The 19,836-nt window shown below is 46.9% G+C and overlaps 1 protein-coding gene across 1 annotated transcript in view; it reads right to left on the bottom strand.

Moving 5' to 3' along the window:
• LOC144174780 (piRNA biogenesis protein EXD1-like) overlaps window positions 1–19,836 on the bottom strand; it is a 32,098-nt gene that overhangs the window by 2,195 nt on the left and 10,067 nt on the right. Inside the window, exons 7-12 of the mRNA XM_077703658.1 lie at window positions 18,211–18,315; window positions 16,255–16,335; window positions 13,385–13,540; window positions 8,752–8,946; window positions 5,124–5,244; window positions 3,916–4,167 (exon numbers count right to left, since the gene is read on the bottom strand). Coding sequence (XP_077559784.1) covers window positions 3,916–4,167; window positions 5,124–5,244; window positions 8,752–8,946; window positions 13,385–13,540; window positions 16,255–16,335; window positions 18,211–18,315 — 910 coding nt within the window. The remainder of the gene's footprint in view (window positions 1–3,915; window positions 4,168–5,123; window positions 5,245–8,751; window positions 8,947–13,384; window positions 13,541–16,254; window positions 16,336–18,210; window positions 18,316–19,836) is intronic.

The following is a 19,836-nucleotide window of genomic DNA, read 5'->3' as shown; positions in this document are numbered from 1 at the left end:
TGCATTAGAATTTCCTTGTTAGCGCACCAATTTAACTGTCTCACAGGCAGTTACTGCATTTCCAGGGGTGGAAGCAGGAATAACGATGTTTTGGAGCAGCTTTGGAGCAATAGAAGGGGAGTTTTGGAGCAACTTTGGATCATCAAGAGACGAATTTTGGAGCAGTGCAAATGTGTTTGGGAGCAGATTTTTAGTCAAACATCATTTATTAGCACTTTTTTTATGTCCTGCAAATGCAAAAACAGACAAAAGTTCAAATTGTTTTTGCTCAATATTCAATCAATACTCAGCTGACCACTTTTCCAATGAGTTAGAAAATACGTGTTCCCATAACTGAACACACCAGCTGAAAAAGCAATAAAAGCAGTGCCTTGAACAGCTACATTTAGCCAGACTTCTACACTCCAGAGCAATCAAAAATAAATGTTGTTCGCAAAACACGAGAAGAAAATACCCTAGTGTATTGCGTGTCCTTTCGACCAATTAATGCATGCTTCTATCTACGTAACAGATACCATGCAACTGTGACCCAAATAACGAACGTACAAGTGTTTATCACCTTCTTTTTGAGCGCAAACAGCAGCCTATCTACAAGAATGGCGGGGCGGGGGAGGGGAGGGGATAAGACAAGCCTGTCGAGCTGATTACTTGCAGATAGATGCTAGGTAAACAAAATCTCCCCTCTCGCTTGTGTCAGGGCCGCACCTGTTATGCCATCCTGGTCATGTGACACGGCACGGCCACATCTACCCTTTGGAATGGCAGCTGCACTCACGATAAGATAAAATGGCGAGCGTCCGAATGAATGTTAAGGCTATTTCATTCTTTGCTTTTCACAATAAGCGGGAAGAGTGCAACGCCTGCCGGTGACGCGGCATGCATCACCGCGCAGTGCGCTGTGCAGTGAAGCCGCATTTAAGGGGAAAAGTTTGCGCGTTGCCCGTGTCCTTCTCAAGTCCCGTAAAACCACATAGTCACTTGGAGACCAGGAAATTGTGACGAGTGACTCAGGGTGTGAAGTCCTTTAGGGAGTCAGCCGCAGCACACCACGTCGTGCATAACAGCGGAATGAAAGAGTCCCTACCGCTCCCTGCACAATGCGATTGGCAATGCACATAATGTCACAGCTGACTCACATTTTGCAGTCCCGCTTGGGAGCAGTTTCTCTGCTATACTGCCTTTTGGAGCAGGATGGTGCACAAAAAAAGTGGATTGGCGCAGCGTGGTGCAAATGGCACAGCACTTCCACCGATCTAGTTCATAATTTTAATGTAACTAGGGGCACACCGGGTGTACAAGACATACAGCCACTTAATAGAAAACAGCTAAGCCAGCCACGCGCATACCTAGGTTGCGCAAAATGTCTTTAAAATGTCTATTTGGGAGATACATTGGCCGAAACACACTTTCGACTAAGTTAGATGCACTTAATACGATTTGTGAGGGACCGATTTATTTTTGCCTTGCAATTTGTCGAAAAGGCGCATTTTTGAATTCCTGTTTTATCCGAGCGCTGTTGTGGTGGTGTTCTCAAAGTAGGAAACGGTACTAATTTCTTCGGCCCCGACGATTCGCCGAAAAGACCTTTCTTGAAATGGCATTTACGCTGCGAAGGGGAATGAGTGGCGAGTCGTGGGCGAGAGGGTGAGCTACAGCGCATGCGCAGATCGCTTTGAGAAGCACAAAGGAAAAAGATCTTGCGCCAGACCACGCATTTGGCGCGAGCACTCTGCAAGCGGCGAATTAGGGCCCGGTCCAGCCACAAGACAAAACGCCTTGTCTGATGACAACGTAATGACATTCGCTTCACTTGGTCAGGTGAGTACACAGCCCATGTGGTGTCTCTTCTCTTTCTGGGTTTTGATTAGGTGTGCGATGGTTATACAGTGCTTTCGCATTTAATTGAATGGTACAGTTGTGTGTTGTTGAGATAAACAAGTGTGCAGCATGCCAGCCCACACCGCGCCTTTCAAGGACGCGAGAAACATTCCGTGCTTGAAATTGTTGCCACTTTACTTTCATGCAGTGGAATCTCGGTGACACAAATTCGGTTGATACGAATTTCGTTGTGATACGAATTTTCAAAATTCCCCAGCCAAAATGCATTGTATGCAATGTAAAATAATTCGGATGATCCGTACGCATTTATCACTCCGGTGCGGGTGATACAAACACGCGAGCAGACGACTGCGGCGTGGATGGGAGGTGGGAGTGTCGGTGCAGCCGTACGGCGCCTTGGTTTTGCGCGGGCACAAAAGCTTTAGTCCTCCCCCATTGACGGTAATCCTCCTCGTGGGGAGGTGCTGTTCCGAACAAACCGAACGTTTCGCCCTCTCCACGCCTGTTCTTTCTCCCTTCCTTCTTTTACCTCCCGCTGCAATCTCTTCTCTCTGTACCTTTCGTTTCCGCTGGCTGCAACTCGGGTGATTCTAGCTTCCTTTTTTTTTTTTTTTGTATTCTACTTCTTGAATAAACCGTGGCAATCAAGCGTTCCCTCATTTCTGACGGTGAATACCCTCGCCATTTTGCCTACTCCACATTCCTCGCTTCCGTCTATGCCCCGCGTTCTACCTATCCTGTTGTCGCCTTGCCGTGTTGCCTGCACCACTAGCGCATCGATTATGTTGAAGCGTGAACCGTATGGAGCGTTTTCTGTTCACGAAAACACGCCGCACACGCCACAAGCGCGCTGACGCCGCCGCGAATACCACCCGCATGCTGCGCGCGGCGGCAGCATGGCGGCATCACCGGCTACGAAGTGGTGCGGGTAGCTCGACCAACCGCTTCTGATCGCTCTTAAAAATGCCCATTAAGAAACAAATGAAGTTGCTTGTACAGTAAAGGAGCTGATAATGTGGGCGAAAACGACACTGCAAAGCATCATCCGCGCGGCTAGGGAAAGCGCCGATCAAAAAATATCCGCCACCGTGGTAAGCCTAAACATCTCCGGCGGGGCCAGCGGGATGTGCGGAGCGCTTTCAAACTGCCACCATGAAGAGCGCGCCTCCCCAATGGAGCAAGTCGGCAGGCTCCCACCACTGCCGCGCACGTCACGCATCATTTTCCGAGCGAGACAGAATCTGACGGAGGGGCGAAATTGTCGCCGCAGGCGTAAAAATAACGCACGCGCAACGCCGGCGCGCACGAATTGCATGCGGTTCACGCTTGAGCCCGTGTGCGTGCGTCGCGTCGGCGATGAGCGCGCGTTCTTTTGACGCCCGTGTCGACGATTTTGCCCCTGCGTCAGATTCTACATTCTACGATTCTACCTCGCTCGGAAAATGATGCACGGCAGTGGGAAGAGCCTGCCGACTTGCGCCAATGGGGAGGCGCGCTCTTCACGACGGCAGTTTGAAAGTGCTCGCAGCAGCTGGCTGGGCCACCTCTGCAGCGGATATTTGGCGCGGATGACATTTTATAGTGCAGTTTTCTCTCACACTGTCAGCTCCTTTACCGCATGAGCAATTTAGTTTACATCTTGAGCTGCGTTCTAACAAAAGGTTAGAAGCGGTCGCTGAAGCTACCTGCACCTCTTCACAGCAAGAGCTGACTCCATGTTGCCGCGCCTGCCGCATGCGCGGCACCATTTCCATTTTTTCTAGTTTTCTGATGATACGAATTTTCGGGTGATACGAATATTTTTGCTGCCCCTTGAGATTCGTATGACCAAGATTCCACTGTATTTTCATGCCTTTTCTTTGTCGCGCTGATATTCAACGGCAATAATATAGAGTTTTCGTGCGACTGGCCAGAATTCTAACCGATCCGTGCAACCGGTCAGATGACGTTCGACGTTTCATTACAACTGCTACACCTAACCAAAAGCTTCCCACTAATGGGACACCAGCTGGGCACAAGTGAAAAGGTGGCCCCGTGGTGGCAGGAAAGTTTAGCAACGACATCTGCTCGACTCACCGGTTGTGTCTCCAGGCTTGTCGTCGTTACAGTTTCCTCCCTGGTGGCGCATCGCAACCAACATCAGGCTGTCGTCTGCCTGACAGGCTTCCCCAAGCAGATCACTTCCCAAGCCATTGCGCTGGCCACCACGCACAGCGTCTCCCTGGCTCCGCGCACCCCTCGGCTCCGCAGAGCGACCCCTGCCCTGGTCCCTCCAATAGCGGTTGTCGCGCCATTGTTGCTGGCCACGATGCTGGTATCTGTTGTTCTCTGCACACAAAGTTGTCCATAAATTACTGCGATACTCTGCAGTTCAAACTTCATCTGCAACAAAACAGACCTCGTTGGCAACGGATTTTGTTGGCAACGTTGGCAACAATCTTGTCCGAGGCTGAAAAGGGGACATGCCCGGCTAGATGGCTTTAAAAACACGACACTAAACATGAAGTACCATTTGTAATCAGCACTTATAAGGAACCAGTTTTATATCAAGTCTTGTGCATGACTGAAAATGTCCTGCTAGGTGGCCTACCAATGGGACAGCAAACATGAAGCACCGTTTGTAATGAACATTTGTAAAGAATCTGCGATGGGCTTTGAGCAACGTCATTGATTAAAACTTCAATGTTTGCAATGGACTTCTGCCTCTCGTAAAGACATTTGGGTCTTCTTGGAATTGTTGAACTAATTAAATGTTTAGTTTTTAAGTTCCACACACACTGGCTAGCAGAAAGAGTCAAAGTTGAGCCTAAATTGCATGGTTCTATGCTCTCAAATGTTTTTTTTTTTACTATTATTGCAAGGAAAGGCCACTAAGCACTAAAAGGTCACCAGAAAACTCGGAAGCCAATTGTGGCTACAGCAACATCAGCAGCTCTGGTGCAGTGTAAGCACATAATATATTTGTTTCACAGCATATCCAAATTTTTACAGGTACAACTGGCAAAACCACCTTATTCGACCCTGCGACTGCAGATCTGAAAGAGCCACAACACAATTTGTTTTTCTACATGACCGTGCTAATCATTATGGGCCAGAATCTCAAGCTAATTGAAACTAGCGGAAAATCTAACTTGAAGTCACCCCTGCCACAATTCCTGTACCACATGAACAGTTCTTACGACAAAGTCGTCACGGCCAGAAACTCCAGACATTAAATGTACCCAAAATTTAATGCAAAATGATTTTAAACAGGAGACATTCAGCTAGCGGGACCCTCGACCTACCATTATTTCTACCATAGCGGCCGTATTCCCTGTTGCAGTCTTGATCGTAGTTGTCGTAGTGCCTGTGCGGCCCCGGCAGGCCCCTCAGGGCATCCTTGAATCCTGCGGGCAGGATGTGGTCCTGCGGACGGGACACGCACAAAGCTGCTTACAAAGGTCACCATTGAAGCCACAATACATCAGATACATCTCATTTTAGTTATGAACACCACACACGTTATATGAATCTTTTAAAGGGAGGCTGAACGGAGTCAGTTTCCTCACTACCTTACCTCACCAAGGTCTAGAATGTGACAGCAGGTTATGCACATTTTAGGAGCGAAGCCCCTTACGGGCTCGCGCTGTCGGCGCATCATGTCATTGGCGTCGTAACCGTCGTCTCATGTAGTCATGGTACTGAAACACCGGGACACTCGTTCACGCCTCGCGCTAGAACGCTTCGTGCTTCAAAGACACGAGACTTCTACAGCAAAGCAGTACGCGTCTACCCCCAACGGTTTCATCTCCGTTGGCAAAAACGCCAAGGCGCCAAGAATACTTATACACTGCATGCTTCGCCCCTCCCCAGGTTTCACGTCAGTGGATATGGCCTGGGATTTTTCTTTCTTTCTTTCTACAAGAAAAAAACCACTACCAGTGTTGTTACTTTTGAAACACCCTCTTCACCAAATTGCTGGTGTTGGATGCGGCTTGCGAGTATGCACGTCTTGCGAGCATATTTGATCTGTATACCCAGCACATGTGCAAACAAAAAGCACATATTTAGCGTGAAAAACGAGGAAATCAAGGTTCTGAACACTGAGGCAGCACCCCATGTCATTGCAATTGCATGGTGTTTCTGTTCTTTCTAAAGCTAAGGCCGGTTCCTACTTGTGACTTGGGCTCCTACAACCCACGCAACAAGGCGGTGTTCACACTTGCAAAGAGCGATGATGTGGCTGCGTTTGGAAGAGCTGTTCCCCCATCCCGTACAACTTCCTTCGTGCTTTATACATTGGCATTTGAAGTAAAATATGTCACACCATCACGATAAGAACTGGCAGAAATCACTCTAAAACACATGCTACTAATCTATAAAGTGCCATAAGCACTGCGGGTTGCAGGAAGAGTCGAAAATAATGAACTCAAGCAGACTCTTTTTAACATATTATAGCAGGCAGAAATACAAGTTTGCTTTCACGACAAAACACTCGTATCCCGGCCTGCAAACTTTGCATCTTTTCAAAGACGTTAAAGGTCTGGGCCCGCTTGCACGAACACACGTTCTTATTGGCAGTCTGATTCACAGACTCCAATAAGACCGCGAATAAGATTCAGACTAGTGCGCTTGCTCGAAAGCACTCGGGACAGGCTACAGAGCAGTCTTATTGAAGACTATAGGGACGGCGGGTACCTAGATGAGTATGAGAGAGTACCCTAGGGAAAAGCGGGGAATACGCCGCAAAACTGCTCTGTTGCTGTCGCCGGTGTTGGGCAGGCGTTTATTTTGAACCATGATTGGATAAATTCAAGAAATGCTGACCATCAGACGGCGTATTTGGGCCTTGTCACAAATACGTTACAATGATCATTCCGCAATCCTTGGTAAGCCAACTCACGCAGCCGGGCCTCGGTCGCCTGGCCGCATAAACGAAGTCATAAACAAAGATCGTCTGCTTGAAGCGTGGGCCCGAGAAACCCACTGGGCTGACGCAAAAAGCAGCGACGTTGTCTTACGTTGTCGCAACACGAGTCGTGCTTTTCATCTCACTGTGAATTAGAAAGTTGCGAATTGGCTTCGAGTTCATCGTCGTAGACTCGGATGCAACGAGCACTCCAGCGGCTCATGCCGCCTGGAACAGCGACACAATCGCAACAACCCGCTGCCTCGCCGGCAGCATGCCAGCGAGGGTTGCAGCTGTAAACAATCACGCTGTAGAATATAGCCGAATGTTGGTATTATGCATGCTGCTTTTACGTGCCGCCTCCGGATCCCGATTGCTCAAGCAGAATGCCCAATCAAAGTACAAACCCAAACAATCAAGCTTCGTAACCGCCACTTTCGAAGAGAAGGATGGAAAGACACAAAGTCTGCGCAGCTTCTCTTGAAAACGCGATTTTATTTGACGCTCACGGGCATAGGTACTACAGGCTGCTAGCGTTTTGCTGCAGTGTGTAATTTTGTTGTCACATTGCAGTTCTATTGTGTGAACGTCTATTTGTTGTTCCTGAGTTGATGGGCATGATTTTATAAAACAATACATTTGTTCTGTCCTTTCCATACGCCTTTTCGTAGCTACTGTGGTGACAGCTGGCATAGCAGACGATCACACATTCACACCGCGCACTTGGCCGCCCGATGTCTGCTCGGGACTAATATCGGGCCACTGACTATCATTCCTGCCAATCTTTGCCCGGGGAAAACAAGCACACGCCCATAGCGCACAGCGAAAGTTGAAAACGGTGGTTGGCTGCAGCCATCGGTGCCACATCAAAGTAGGTAGGCCTTGCGTCTTCCGGCGCCTGCGTTGTCTGTCCCTTTCCACCTTCTCTCCCGACGGCGTTTCCAATGGCGTCAATCTCCTCGGAACAGGCATTTATTTGTTCCAAGCAGACGGTCGAACGGCCGCCGCTCGGTATCGTTCGCCACTTCTACGGCTACTGCACTTGTTTTTCCCGGTATGGAGGTCGATCTTCGTCATGAAATGACTGACCACGTCAGCATAAGACTGTAAATAAGACTGCTCGGAGCAGGCTTATTCACAGTCTTATTGCGTTCTTATTTAGATTCTTATTTGCTGTCTTATAAGTTTCCAGAAAGCGTTTTATAGCCTAGGAAACATAAGAACCCAAATAAGACTGCCAATCAGATTAGACTGCGAATAAGACTGTCTTATTTGGCTTCGAGCAAGCGGGCCCTGGTGCCTTTGAACTCCACGGTGTTTACTTTCGGCGATAGAAATGTGAAAAGACTGCAAGGCAGTCTACCATCCCACTATCTACCTACGAATTACTTGCGCTTTTACAATTCAAACAGGTTTCCGCGCCCTGATGAGCCCCACACTATTCGTTGATTCGTACATGTGTATGCTGAAGCCGCTGACTAAAAAAACGAATTGAACGGCATGTCACTTGACATCTACAGCTTGCCGCCATTTGCAATGCCGGATGTAAACAAACCTATGGCTTCCGCCTATGTCAGCAGACTCTGGCCATGACTGGCTAACCAATGTGCAAGGTCATAGCGCGATGAAGGAATTTGATCCGAGAGCAATTGACTGCACCGTCACAAAGCAAGGGCCGGCTCGTCATACAACATCTGCGATTCGTAAGTGGGACTGCGCATTTAGAATTACACCAAGGCTCTAGACTTCCACGGAATAGGGAAATTGAACATTCCTCGAGTTATGAGCTATGCAATGGAGTCACGAATAAGAGTTCGACTTCACCTCAGTGTCCCTTTAAAACAAACTCATCTTACATGCCTATCTGGGGGGGGGGGCCATCTCAGAGTCAAAGCGCTAAAACAACAATTTTAAAGATATGCACGCACGGACCAAGTATCACAGGACGGCCTTCCCAATCCCTCTCTCCCGCTCACACGATGCTGAGCGAGATCACGTCGGAGGCAGCAGAGCCACGGACATACCGGGGGCAAGCAGTCGAGCTCCTGTGCGCTGCAGTTGCGCTCCAGCCCGAGGAAGAACTGCACGCCGAGCTGAAATCGGAGCAGCAGCTGCTTGAGGCAGGCATGGGAGAGCTCTGCCAGGTACACCGTGTCCTTCACCAGGGCATCGATCTGGCCCAGGGTCAGGGGCCTCTGCTCCCACGAGGACAACAACTCCTGCAAGGGACCCACCAAAGCGAAGCAGAACCATTTTAAAGGGGGCTATCAAGACAAAATACAAGTTGGGCTCATTTAGAAAACTGCCCTTTCCCGATAACAACAATACCTATTTCATTGCAACCTTCAAACAAGATCGGGATATCGTAGAAACATACGAACAAGCGGGATTTACACGACGGAGAAACCCTCTCACGGAGGTGGACGGATATGTGACGTCAAGAGCACGTGTCCGGATTATCCGGCCTGGCGGCGCATCCACACGTGCGGAGCTACGCGGAGTGGCTAGCAGACGACAGCGCCGAGGAACAGGTTCCATTCCCCTCCGAGGGCCACCGCCGTCGAGCGAAAACATGCGGAGGCATTTTCTTTCGCGGAGCCACCGCGGGCTATCCCCACCGAGGGGCGGAGCCTAAAACCGGTCACGTGAGCGGGTCCCGCGGGCCAAAAGAGAGGGTTTCTCCGTCGTGTGAATCCCGCTTTAACAGCGTCACAGAGTCTTTGTTTATGGAATTGGCGGCCGCTGGCGTCAGCCTCCGGCAAGAAAGATGTTGGAGCGATTGCTCTAGTTTCAACTGATACATCATTTGAATGCTAACGTGCAGATGGCACACTCAGTGATGCCACTCATGAACACCAACTTTGCGCAATTTTTGGAGCACAAAAACGTTAATTTGGGGCAGTTTGGAGTACCAAAAATCCAATTTTGGCGCAGTTTGGAGCAACTAAGATCAGTTTCAACAGTGGAGCTGTTGTAGCTGGCCGTAATGTGGGGCACGTAGTGCGTTAAAAATACCAAAAAAATGCCGAGCACTCATGAGCACGTGCCTTGCGGCGACCATTAAGCGTCGTCCCCAGCTCGCGCAGTGACTTTAGAAAAAGAAAAAAAAGAGGCAAAAACCCTGAGAAGCACCTCGCATCGCCTAGCAACCACAAGACCACAGCTGGCGCAACACCTGCTCCACGGATCCTCGACACGACTCCAGAAACACTGGGCATGCCCTGTGCACGTACGCGCCGCTGCTGCGCCCCAGCTGTCGTCAAGCGCTACTGCGCATGTAATGCTTGGCATAAGGAAAATGATGATATCGATGCATATGACAGTGACTACCGTATTTACAAGGTTGTAGGTCAATCCTTTTTTCAAATTTGACAATCGAATGTTGGGGGGTTCAACTTAAAATCGAAATCGAACCATGTACCGCTAGTAACGGCAAGAGAAACGAGAAATCACGGGTGTTACGAGGTGGGGACAGCTTTGATTTGCATCCTCGTTTCCATGGTTATAGTCGAAGCGTAGAGTAATATTTTACCATTGCATACATTCTGGCATCAATAAAAAGGTGATGCCAACTTTAAAAGTTGGCGTTCCCGATTTGTGCGCTTTGTCCACCGTACTTAGAGCGACTAACCTCCCACCATTGCGTTCGGAAGTGTGGTGAACAATGTGATATGATTGTGGCTACGTTAGTGCCGTGCATTGAATCAAGGGATTCACTACTACTCATTTCATGTATTAGAGACGAACAAAACGCTTCTTGAATGCGAGTAACGTACTCACAAATAAAAGGAAATCATGTGCGGCCGCTTCCGTCAGCGGCCAGATTGTTTGTTTTGATATTGCACAGCAGTGGCCGCTGCCGGTTGCTTAGTTTGTTGTCATCTCGCAGCAAATGTGTTCTCATAATTGCGTATAAAGTTTCCCACTGAACCCACAGTGCATTATTATTCCACGCGCTATCTACTGCACGCACCACGAGCGCATGGCTTTTGTGGGAGCATCGATCATAAATAGAAGAGCCGCCGTATGGGGGGTATTAGCAGTTGATGGAAGAGCGCTTCTCTTTGTGATACAATTTTCTAGGCTGCGCTCACGTCTTTTTCTTTTTTTTGAGATGCAATTGGGGGGGAGGGGGGTGTGGGGGTGTTGATCTACATTCGAGTTGACTTACACAATCGTGTAAATACGGTACTACTAGCACAGTGCAAAGCGACGACGGAACATGTAAATAAACAATTTTGAACTCGTACACATGCGTGGTGATGTGTCCTTCAGTGCACACGTAGAAAGAAATCCCACAGCTTCACTATGGTTCAAGCCCTGTGCGACTTAGTGCAAGCTTCGTCAGCTTTTTTCTTTTTTTTTTTTAGGTTGAAGCACCACAAAGAATTTGCACCAGAACACCCCCAAATTAAAAAGTCTGAGAAAGGTTTCAGAACTATTTTGGTATTTTCATTAAGTGGCCTGTGAGTATAACTTGTGTTTAAATTAAAGGGGCCATGAAGACAAAATTCAAGTTTGTTTTATTCGAAAGATTTCGTGTTTTATAATGGCCCAAGTGTCCGGATGCAAATGATGTTTTATTCACTGAGAAATTAATCAATGTAAGTTAAAATTTTGATTTTCCCGCAAACGCTTGTGTTTTCGAGGTCTGCAATGACATCACAGGAACGGACTGCTCTGCACCCGATTGCGAAGCCTTGTTTACCGTTAGTGAACCTAGATGGCGCCACCACACCACGGGAAGCCGTTTTCTACATTTTTGTTTTTTTATTGTATTTAAACCTGGCTTGTTTTTGTTCAGGGGGGGAAATAATCGTTTCGTGAAACATAGTGCTCGCTCGACAAATGTGGTCACGTAAGACACAGTTGCTTGCGTCAATCGGCCAGTGTCGCCTGAGACAACCCCAAAGGCCCCAGTCCTGTGCAGCTAAACCAAGCATAGTGCGCGCAGTATCGACAGCAGTACGCATCGGTACTTCTATGTTTACGTGTGCTTTCTTAACTTCCACTGTTTGTGCCACCATTCTGACTGCTTTAAAAAGATTGTGCCCTAAATTGAAGCGCTAATAGCTCGTTCGGCAAGCTTACAAGCTCTGCCTAATTTGTGTATGCTTTTGCCGGCCTCCGCCAATTGCAGAGCTGGCTGGTTTCAGGGTTATCCATCATGATAGGCTCTGTTGCGGGAAATGAGCTAGTAGTAGGTCGCACGGCTATTCCCTTTTTTCCCAATTATATAGCTTATTTGAGCGAAGTTGATTCTAACGAGGCAATCTTTTGAATGAACCAAACTTGTGTTTTGTCTTCACGGCTCCTTTAAGCGGGACACTGCTCTAAAACAGCTTCCTTTAATTGTCAAGTAAACTCTGTGAAACTTGTCAGTTTTGCTGCTTTTTTCCCACTGATTTCAAAAATGTCTATATTTTTTGAGTAAGTCAATTAGGCACCAAGATAATTAGTCATATTTGGAAGAACAATAGACAAAACAGTGTTAGTCATAAAACTGAAATCTTTATCTTTTCGAATACTAAGAATCCTGGTGAATGCAATAAGAGGAACGGTTTTTTGATGCACCGCTTGGAACTAATTTTACAGCTGATTGAACTATGGTAGCACCACTGGCGAGGAACCATTTTGAATGCCCAATTCAAATGACCGGACTTGCAACAGATTTCATTGATGCGGGATCGCCTTCCAAAAACGTTTCATTGCCGCGAGATCTGAAATACAGTAAACTTTCGACAAACGAAACTTCAACGGACCAAAAAAATTAGCTCCATTTAACAGGAGTTCTGTTTACTGAGAGAGATGCGCAATAGTGCAAATTTATGTGCGCGCACTCTCTTAACACCATTTCATAGAACACTAAGCACTAGAAGGTAAATGTAGGAGGTAGTTTTTCAGACAGCAAGAAAACTACAAGAGATTTAGGCACAGCATTCACAAAGTTTATTTGGCAACAATTAATCACTGTGCACTAAAAAATGCATCATTTTTTTTCTGTTTGAGCCATTGCAACTGCATACTCAGGATGAGGATCTTCAGCAGCTAATGCTCATGGCAATGGGTCTGACAAGAAGTTCTATTTTCGGTTCCGTTTACACGGTGACATGGTAATTTTAGTTCCAATTACCGAAAGTTTTTTTTACGTTATCTGAATACAAAACCAACCAACTTACAGGTTACTGTTCCGTTTAAGCGACAACTCCGTTTAAGCAATGTCCATTTATCGAGATATAATACTTACCATGGGCTTCTATGGGTGTTCGCAGGGAATCCAAAAATATTTCGTTGCCACAGGAATTTCATTATCGCAGGGTTTCACCGTGTGTATATATATATATATATATATATATATATATATATATATATATATATATATATATATATATATATATATATATATATTTATATATATATATATTACTATGTTTATATAGGATGATAAAAACACAGTGACAAACGCGAGATTTAGTCCATTTCAGCTGGGTGAGTGTACTAGGTGTGGAGCTGTAGAACGAGGTCAGTTCCTGGCCAAAACAGATCATAAACATGAAATGTTTGTTACCGTTACTTTAAGATCGTACAAAATAATATAGAGAGAGAGAGAGAGAGAGCGGAGATGCGATGGTGATCAGCAAAGTGAGCCCTGCTTACCTCCTGGTGTCCCTGCCGAGAGCGGGTGTACTTGAGCTGCTCCTGGGTGAGGTTGAGGAAGCCCCGGAGACAGTTCTGGAGGCCCCGCACAAAACGGGGCAGCTGCTGCTGCCCGGCGTCCAGCTTCCGGCCGTAGTAGATCACCACGTCGGCCACCTGAGAAGAGGCAAAAGGGAGCGGGCACGTGGGAGACGGCAACAGTGGACGGCATGCACTCCGTCTTGCTGGCATGGGCCTACAGCTACAGCTTAGCAGCAGCAGCTATTGTTCCGAACAGTGTTCTAATCAGCTCATAGCTTTTTGCCTCAAACAGTGATAAAAAATAACACTGCACATACCATTACCCACAGGCACATCAAATAAAATTTCCATTAACTGAAGGCTTATCACTATACTGAAGTTACTCACACAACAGTTCTTGCTTTCTGGCTACCGATAAGAGTGGCCCTTATTTTTAACATGTAATTCTTTTAGGAATACTGACGTTGTGACTTGGCCAGCTAGTGCCTCCGAAATATTTGAAATAAATTATAAATAAATACTTGAATACCTTATTTAACTAACATTTTGTTATCCTGCACTGGTAACATGAAGCAATTGTGCAGTGTGCCAAGGTCACTCAGACAACTTGAATTAAATGGCATTTTGCCAAGCTACTATGCCAAGGGCTGTGATGGGCACCATAATGGAATGTTACGGATCAGCTCAAACTGTGTGGGGATCCTTAAAGGGCTACTGTAGTACTTTAAAATTTAGTACTAATCCACTTTTTGCAGTTAATACATTGAATAGTTTATGCCTGTAAGCATTTTTTTGTCATTTTTAGCCTGGGGACAGCAGTATTCATCGATAAAGCTGACCCTACTTTCCATCCGCTGCTCACTCCCGCACCGCCGGAAGAGCGAGAAACCAGAAGTAACATCCTATTCGGAAGACAACCAGCAATGTGCGCTGCCACTTTACTGTTTCCCCGTTTTCTGGGCGAAGTTCTGAATTAAGCAGGCACGTAATCTAAAACTTTACTGATCTTTCTCTTGAGTTGTCTCCGCATGGATTTCTTTAGTCATAATGCTACTGTGTTTTTAATTAATTAAGTGGTTCCCCAAAGAGATTCGTAGATACTGGAGATTTCCTACCCAATGCCCGTGGCTATTGCATTGTCTTCATCTGTAACCCAGGCTGGCTGTGTTTGCGGGTACTCTGTTCTTTTAAAAGCAAGGGGCTCATACGGAGGTGCCCCAGGTTACTGATGCCTTGTTACGGGGGCATTTAGGAAATTCAGGGGACCACAACACTCTGGGTTTCCCAAACACCTTGCTCATTTTCCCGGTCAACACTGTCGGCTACGACGATAGCTTAGCCAAGTATGTAGATGTCATGTGTCGTTAGCAAGAAACAAATTAAGCTGGAAAACATGAAGCGTTTGCTGCACACGAAAATGCTCCACATAACGGCGGCTGTGTGTGCCTGTATGGCTCATGAAGCGGCTCGAACCAGCGCAGGCACCTGCAGCACCCACTCGTCCCTACTGTCCAGAATCGAAGCAATCTCAAAAAAAGTAGGCATGCCAGAAAGTGGACGATAGCGCAGTATAAAATTGTGCTAGAGATTGCCCTCCGCAGTGACTTTGAATGCGGTGATCAAATATAAGCCACGATGCTAAGCCTACATTTTTCAATGCCAACCAGCCGTGGAGGCTGGTCAGCGACTTAGCACCACCATCTGCCCGAGCACACGATGCAGCGGAGGGCTGAAGGACGGCGCTGCCTCCGCGCAAGAATGAACACAGACCGCGGCAGGTGTCTTGTCGCCAATCGCCAATGATGATGAAAGCTAAGTTCCACATGTGAGAAAAAGGATGATAGTGTGGTTTAGGGACTGTCATTCGCAATTGTAGTGAAAGCGGCGATCAAATACCTGTCGCGGCGCTAAGCCTAAAGTTTCCAACATCTGAGCAACTCAAGCGAGCTGCGAGTTGTTGGGGAAGACCCTCTTTTCAACCTCGTCATGCGCGAGCGTGTTGCATTTTGGTTCCCCTAACTTTTGGGATGCCCCCCAACGCTGGTTCCCCTATTGTAAAAATCTGCTGCAATGCTAAGCCTAACATTCTCTACGCTGACCGGTCACGAATCGACCCACCCCAAGCCCGCATGAACCGACATAGGCCCTGGCATAAAGTGTGTAACTGCCTGCCTGAATGTAAAAACAAAGTAACTCACGCGAGGAAGGGGACGATGGTGCATTAAAAAATTGTGCCAGAAGTTGTGATGAGCACTGGTAGTAAAAGCAACGATCCAATATATGCACAAGTTCCCTGCATCCAAGACACCAAAGTCAGCCATGGGTCATTGTGGTTCTCAAAGAACCCCTTTCTAAAGGTCCTCATGAGCAGATGATTTTGAGTTATGTTAACGTCTTCCTCAGGCTCTCCTATACCAAGGAGCACTTGTGTCACCTACTACCGACCAATCACAAAAGGTAGCCAGGGATCTGCTCGTTTGTTTTGGTGAAAAAAAGGTGGTTTGCGTGTATTTACATATGAAGTAAGGACGTTTCTTGAATTCAGCGTGGAGAAAACTCTAAGGTGAAGCCCCAACAAATTTTCTTGAAAGGCCCTTCAGCAGCCTTTTAACACATTTGCAAACACCAACACACAGTCCCATTTCTTTTCCACCTCCACCACAAAAACGGCCACCATGGCCGAGAACGGAAACCTCAAAGCATTGCTTAGTAGTGTGACACTCCAGATATGACAGCAGGTATATGCGCAGAAAACTGAAAATTAATAAGCACGCCAATGGAAACCAATGCACACTGCAGATCAGAGGTTGCGCTAATGCAGAGCACTGCAAGAAGCGAGCTGAACTTGCCATGGTGTCAAATACGTTGTTCAGGGTGACCTTGTACCGATGGTAGAGGCAGTCAGAGAGATGACGGCAGCCGTGAATCACCTAGGATGAAAAAAAAAATAAGTATAATAAATAAGACACACACATGTAACAACAGTCAACGCTTCTTAATTACATGCAAAGCTATACACTAAACTAGACGCTAAAATACACACAAAGCTTCATCTAAAAGTGATGCTACAACAGGATACTGAAGAATTTGGCACATAAGGACATGCCCATACAGTAATAACACGTTGCAGGAAAATGCCTTTCCGAATGGTTAAAGACAACTGAACTCAAGTAGAGGGTAGAAGATTGCACATTTTTAGGGCTTCTAGCGACTAAAAAGACAATATCAATGCAGTTTTGAAGAGATAGGAGTGGTGGTGACGGGGAGAAGGAGATTACGAGCAAGCATGGGTGCTTGTGATTGGCATTAACTTTTCTGGAAGGTGCAACTTGGAAGATGTCATCTTAGCAGAAGCACTCGAATGTAATCCAGCGTACCTTTTATATCTGAAACTTGCCCTTCACAAACAAAAAGTGGGTGTCAAGCAGCCGGTAGGGTGCATGCTGTTTGTCCACAGCTGAAGAGGACGGCTAGGTGCTTATCCATGGCAAACTCACTGACCCAAAGCAAGAACAGCAGGAACTTGCGACAAGCTCTGGAAGTGCACGAGTGCCAGGTAATGCTGTCCACAGAAATGTTAAAAACTAGATGGTTGCTCCACGAGGCTCCGCCATCATTCACTGTGCAATATTTGTCATACTGTTTGTCTAATAATTTCCCTTTTCTTAATTAGCCCATTTCAAGGAAGCGCAATCACAGTTTAACTTCGTTACAACAAAATTTAAGGGGCGCCGCTATTTGCTCGTTATAACCAATATATCGCTATAGCCATAATTGGACGTTGATGCATCTTTCCGATGCGACCGATGGCTTGCTCAGCTTCGTGCTTGATGTGGTGGCTTTCATCACAGCCATGTCTAGCGTCTTTCGCTTTCAGCTTGACACATTCATGCTGCTCGAATCACGTGTGCAGCACGATAAAAGGTAAGACTGAAGCCGGAAAAAAGAAATCAACGACGTCGTTCCTGCGGCATGCGTCGGCTAGTCACAACAGTTGCAGGCGAGCACGTCGCGGCCGTGCGTGTCGTGCGCAGTGAGAGGAAGGTGGGAATGGCTTCGGTGGACGCACGGCGCGCCGTCCGGCTTTGCACGTGTTGCAGGAGGGTGCATGGTGGGAGTTTCAAACTGCGCAGAATGCAGTTGTCATCTTGCACCCCATCTCAAATCCATGTTATGCACCGCCGTGAAATTGTATCGAAATGTTATTTTCTAATAAAATTTGCTCGTTGAAACCCGCAACGAGCAAATTTTGACTCATTAAAATGAGGTTTTAAATACATTGGTTTCTATGGAAACTTTAGAGGGAATTACAATTTGCTCATTATAGGCATTATTTTGCTATAGCCCGTCTCGCTATAACGAGGTTTTACTGTACATACATTATCCCCGCATGACAACTGCTCAGCTGACCTCATTTTTAGCGCTGCACAAACATTTATCGCCGAGCTTCGTACACTCATGACGTAAATGTTCGATACGCGCATACGTAAAACTGAAAATCGCTAACGTGAATGCCGGTACTAGCACTCAAGCTGGTTGTATGCTACCACTCGTACGGTTAGAGGCCACCCACTTTGAGCACTCCTGCATGTAGTTTCACACACCGATTATCCTGGGCGCTGCCTAACAATGCGTTTTCTTGCTCACACGCAGCCCTCATAAACGCATCCAACTCCCTCCTTATGCAGATAGCTGTCCTTCAAGGACAATTGATCCTGTGTGGCAGTGATGCTACCCACAACATCAAAACCACAATATTTTGCGTGATTTGCTGAAGATTTTCCCACCGAGAATCAACATGTTACCTTTTCAGTGTCGTTACATTCCAAAACCTCTCTGAGGCCACGATCAAACAGCGCCTCCTTCAAGTTGAACACGTCAAAAATAAACACCTTCATCGAGGTAGCGACCTGCAAGAAGAGGATGCGAAAAGGCTTCAGAAAATTGGAAAACTTTAAACAAATTTCAGACAATGTAATTTTGCACCGTGCACTGCAAAAAGTCACAAAGCTGCAAAAAACTACAGGAACCACAAACAACAGGTCATTAGCGCCCCATTCAAGAACTTTTCGTCACAACTGGAGTTTACTTTCAGGCTACTGACTGCCGTGCGCTCAATAAAAACACACACAAAAAAAGGAAAGCAAGAAACAAAACAAAAAAGAACATTAACTGTGTGTATACATGTTCAATTGCTCATATAATCAGCCAGGTAGCATGCTAACACAATTTTAAAAATGTAGAATGAGCCACAGCGGGGCATTCGCACTGCAGAAGCATATGCTGCGGTCCCCACTACTGGGTAGATTAAAAGCCCGTTTTAAAGGGACACTGAAGTGAATTTGTCAAGCTCCCGTTTTTGCTTGCACTGCGTAGACTGGCTCAAATTAGCACACTTTTCATCGTTTATCAGGTTGACAAATCGGTAATTATTTTATAAAGCGCGAAAGAAGAAAAACTACCATGCGCGGTTTGCGGAGGCCGCACCAACTAAGGCTGTGACGTTGGGAGGAGGGGCGCCGTGATTGGACGATGCCCAAGGTTAGCAATCAAACAAGTTTCGGTTTCGGTTCTGTAAAACATAACCAATGGCGTTGTTGGATGGGCATTCTCAATATCTCAGTAATCATCGTACCGCGCTTCTGCCATGTTGTCGGCTGTAAAATGCACAAGATAAGCCTCCCAGGACGGCTTGTAGTCGTAGCATTCACTAGCCGAGACCTACGCAGTGCACGAACGCCCTCCGCGTACCCGCAGACGCCCAAATGTTGTGCGCTTTTCCCCCATATTTGGAGCTTGCCTCCCTTATGCCTGTATCGTAAAAAGCGTATTCGCACCAGGCCAAGCGTCTGTTCATTCTGGCATGTGCCCACTGCCTGCAAGCAGTCGGTGCTTATGGCAACAGCACGCCAACGAGAACTCGCTAGCGCGCCAGTGCCAGCCTGCGCGCGTTTTGTGAACTAGTTCGTGTAGCCATGAACGTTGCGGCCCAAAAAAAGGTGAACTCAATATAGAAAACGTCGGCGGAAAACAAAAAAGTTAACTTACAAAAAAAAAAAAAAAAAAAAAACGCACGTACCCGCGGGGATTTGAACTCGTGACTTGCAAAACACTCGCGGTGACATACCTAGCACCTCAGACAAAAAAAAAAAACTGAGCCACGGAGCGGGATGCGGAGGCCTGGCTAATATAGGGTATATATTGTACAAACGGTTTACATTTTTATTTAGTTTTGGCATTTCAAGCAGCTTAGGTGACTATTTGTTGTACTGCGCTCGTGCAGTAAGCGTCGCCCGAGTTTCCACAGTAGCTCACGTCTTGCAATTGCATTTCGTAGACGGAAAAGCGTTCGCAGATGCGTAGTCGTGCTGCTGACCGCTGTGCTTGTTCGCCCAGCGCAAAAAAGTGCTTCCCGCGCCCTAGTTTTACGC

The sequence above is a fragment of the Haemaphysalis longicornis genome, unplaced genomic scaffold, assembly GCF_048455015.1.
Source record: "Haemaphysalis longicornis isolate Haplotype H1 unplaced genomic scaffold, Haemaphysalis longicornis Haplotype H1 scaffold_3, whole genome shotgun sequence".
NCBI classification, from domain to species: domain Eukaryota; kingdom Metazoa; phylum Arthropoda; class Arachnida; order Ixodida; family Ixodidae; genus Haemaphysalis; species Haemaphysalis longicornis.
This window is presented reverse-complemented; position numbering and strand designations above follow the sequence as displayed.